The 3,946-nt window shown below is 35.3% G+C and overlaps 2 protein-coding genes across 2 annotated transcripts in view; one reads left to right on the top strand and one right to left on the bottom strand.

Moving 5' to 3' along the window:
* The window catches only part of LOC128251077 (zinc finger protein 431-like), a 74,200-nt gene that overhangs the window by 28,184 nt on the left and 42,070 nt on the right, over positions 1-3,946 (top strand). The gene's annotated exons all lie outside the window — the stretch shown is intronic.
* Positions 2,319-3,946, bottom strand: part of LOC106873840 (zinc finger protein 665) — an 8,577-nt gene continuing 6,949 nt past the window's right edge. The window contains exon 3 of the mRNA XM_052977431.1: positions 2,319-3,007. Coding sequence (XP_052833391.1) covers positions 2,475-3,007 — 533 coding nt within the window. The 3' untranslated portion in view covers positions 2,319-2,474. The remainder of the gene's footprint in view (positions 3,008-3,946) is intronic.

The raw sequence follows: 3,946 nt of genomic DNA on the forward strand, positions 1-3,946 counted from the left end.
GTTATGAGGGGGAAAAAACGGCTTATAAGTGTTTCTGTAAAATTTCATTGAAAGATATCCATTTTTTCTGAAAGATATGAAGAAAAAAGGACCAGGTGAACTTTCCGAAAGTCCTCTCCCCATTCATTCGCGCAAATCTTGTTTTCAGAGTCGTTTTCTACACGGTGACCGGGTGTTTAATTCATAGAATCTGTTCCATCACTAGAAATAGCAACCCAGCTCTGAGTAAATGACGGACATCACTCATCCAGAACCAGAAATAGCAGCCAAATCTCGCACAAATCAAGGACATCCATCATTCATAAAACATAGAAGAGACACAAAGAATCGACGCGCCAAAAACCGAACGTCTACAGAATTAAAAACATTGAATACCTTCATTGTTTGATACTTACGGAAATGTTTCATAAGAGATAGAGTTGTTATATATATATGTGTATCTGGTAGTTGAGAAATTACATTATAACAATTATTAGTGTATTATCAACTGATTCAGAGAAATTCATGGTCAGGACATTTAACAGGTTAACAACATAAAGTAGGAAGATCGATCACTGCGCATGCGTAGCTTCTCTCCTGAAATGTTTTAGTCTAATTAACTCCCTTTATTTATGTGTGTATATTATATACACACATATATATATATATATATATATATATATATGCTTATATTACTTATTGTATATTCCATATTCTATATCCCACATTAATTTTACAAGAATATAGTTGGAACTCTTTTAAACAAAATAATATATTCCTCTACACACAAAACTCCTTTTTTTTTGTATTTACTTTTAGTCACATATATGCATATATATACATGTTTGTGTGTCTGTTTGTCCCCCCCCAACATCACTTGAAAACCGATGGCGGTGTTTGCGTCCCCGTTATATAGAGGTTCGGCAAACGACATCGATTGAATAAGTACTAGGCTTACAAAGAATAAGTCCTGGGGTCGATTTGCTTGACTAAAGGTGGTGCTCCAGCATGGCCGCAGTGAAATGACTGAAACAAGTAAAAGAGAGTTATTGTTGGGCCCCTCGATTATTAATAATATCTGGCACAAGTTACCACCCTTTGTATCGTCCGACATCTTTGCTTATATTCTCAAGTGCCCGTTTTCCGTATTTTATTTTTAGTATAAAATATTTAAAAATAGATGGATCTTGTTAAATTTTTGCATACTTCATTTATTTTGGATATATTTCCCATTTTTGGAACTTTTTTGACAAGTAAGCGTCATTTTCTTGAAGAGGTGCGCTTGTAAAGAAGTCCCTTTCAACATACGGAAGTTTAAAAGGGCAAAAATTTGTTTAAATACTTCAAAACTTCTAGTTTCTACATCTACACTACCTTCACTTCAAAACTTCCCCCAGAATTCTCATGGGGTGACACAGAAATTTCCTATTTTATGATAGACGAAATGATAGATAGATAGAGGATACCTGCTTGTGGCACGTAGTCTGTGTATAGCCTTGTTGGTCCTCCTTGAGTTAAGTGTATCTTGATATATGTGAGCGCTTTCGGACCTATAATCCTTCATTAGATGTTCCATGGTGATTATTGTAGGCGTTGATCAAAGGCTCCCAACGCAGTAAATGAATTTCTAGCCCTCAAGTTCATTCCGGTGGTCGAGGCTGGCTGCCCTCCTTCTGATGAGATGGACCTCTGCACATCTCCCCCTTGCCATTATAAGGTTGGGGAAATCCCAATCAGTGTTGGATTATGACCTTGTGAAAAGTCTTCTTTCACTCTGATATGAAGCTATCGTTTAGTCAGTTCTACACAGGTTTCCCCACAAGTACAGGTTGTCTTGCATAACACCTGACTTTGAGAAAATAGCCAGACAATGTCCATTGGCTCGTTTGGCTTTGATGGCAAAGTGGATCGTTATACATCCACTCCGTATCACAGTATAATTACTACATCAGCACAGACACGGCTATCAACTCATTCTACACATTCTCTCTCAATACTGGCCGACATCACCTTATTCATAATGACTTATGAATACTTATGCCTAAGTTCTTCCTTTGGGGTCTCTTCTGTTTTGTACTTGGGGGTCATTGTTTATGAACACATTTGAGAACTTTACAATATTCCTGTGCATGAAAAAGTCATAACAAACGTTATCGTGTGAAAAATTGAATGAGTGAAGCATTTAAAAGATAATAAACAATAAATATACTGTAATTAGGGGATGCAATGTTCAAGAAAGAATAATGTGTAGGGTTGTCAGGAGGAGGAAAAGTTTTGGGCTAGGGGTCCTTACATCACTGAAGGGAAGGTGAAAATTACAGACAAAACCAAAAACAATCTAAAAGATTTGGAAATAATTTAATTTCCATTGCATAAAACAGAGGAATATTAAAAATATACAGCAAACACAAAACTATAGGAACTACCCTTTTCCTTTCTTCCCTGTATGAATACATTTGTGTCTTGTTAAGTCAAAAGTTTGAGAGAATGATTTATCAGATATCACAAACATATGGTTTCTCTGCTGTACGAATACGTTTGTGTTCAGCTAAGTTACTACTGTTAGAGAATGATATACCACAGATATCACAATGATATCGTTTTTCTCTTGTATGAATATATTTGTGTGTAGTTAAATTACCACTTACAGAGAATGATTTTCCACAAATATCACAGTTATGTGGTTTTTCTCCTGTATGAATATATTTGTGTTTCTTTAACGAATTACTTTGAGAGAATGTTTGACCACAGATATCACATCGATATGGTTTTTCTCCTGTATGAATATATTTGTGCTTCTTTAAGTTACCATTTTGAGAGAATGATCTACCACAGATATCACAGCGATAGGGTTTCTCTCCTGTATGAATACATTTGTGTTTCTTTAAGGCACCATTTTGAGAGAATGCTTTACCACAGATATCACAGCGATATGGTTTTTCTACTGTATGAATATATTTGTGTGTAGTTAAATTACCACTTCTAGAGAATGATTTTCCACAAATATCACACTTATGTGGTTTCTCTCCTGTATGAATACGTTTGTGTTTCTTTAACGAACCATTTTGAGAGAATACTTTACCACAGATATCACAGTGACACATCTCTCCAGTTCGAATAGATTTGTGCCTAGTGAAAGTACCACTTTCAGAGAATGATTTGCCATAAATATCACAAGGATATGACTTCTCTCCTATAAAGACATCACAGTCAGATGATGTTGTCTCTTTTATCATGTGTTCAGAAGAAATTATTTCTACAATTTTCTCACTATCTTCCATTATTTTTCCCTCTTATATATTTTTCTTGCTTTTCTTCTTATATTTTATTCTTTACAAATACCTCTACTGCTGTATTTCTGTCAAGTGTTATACATTTGTTTAGCAACACTTCCATAAACTTATTCAACTTCAATGAGCACACACTCTGGGATGTTCACAAATTTGGCTAATAATATTATTTCAGAGCAAATGTTTCACAGGAATTCTTCCACAGATTCGTAGTCACAATCTAATACATATGTATCATATAATATCTTTCTTTAGTCTTTAAAACATGGTAGATATTGAGGATGTTTCATCTGTTAAGTCAATGTCATCTGATGTTCTGAAATTAGAGAGAAACAACAGTGTAAGACGTAGAAGCTACTTAAAATATAAAAATTTATTTCTATTGAAATAAACGTTCAACTTAAGAATTGAGCTGGATGCCAACAGGTCCATAAAGAAGTGTCAATCTCTAAGCAGGTGAGCTGGCAGAAACGGTAGCATGCCCGGCGAAATGCTTTGCAGTATTTCGTCTGTCTTTGCGTTCTGAGTTCAAATTCCGCCAAGGTCAACCTTGCCTTTCATCCTTTCAGGATCAATACATTAAGTACCAGTTGCATACAGGGGTTGATCTAATCGACTAGACCCCCACCCCAAAATTTCAGGCCTTATGCCTAGAGCAGAAAAAAAAAAAAAAAAAT

This window comes from Octopus bimaculoides, chromosome 28, assembly GCF_001194135.2.
Source record: "Octopus bimaculoides isolate UCB-OBI-ISO-001 chromosome 28, ASM119413v2, whole genome shotgun sequence".
In the NCBI taxonomy this organism is placed as follows: Eukaryota; Metazoa; Mollusca; class Cephalopoda; order Octopoda; family Octopodidae; genus Octopus; species Octopus bimaculoides.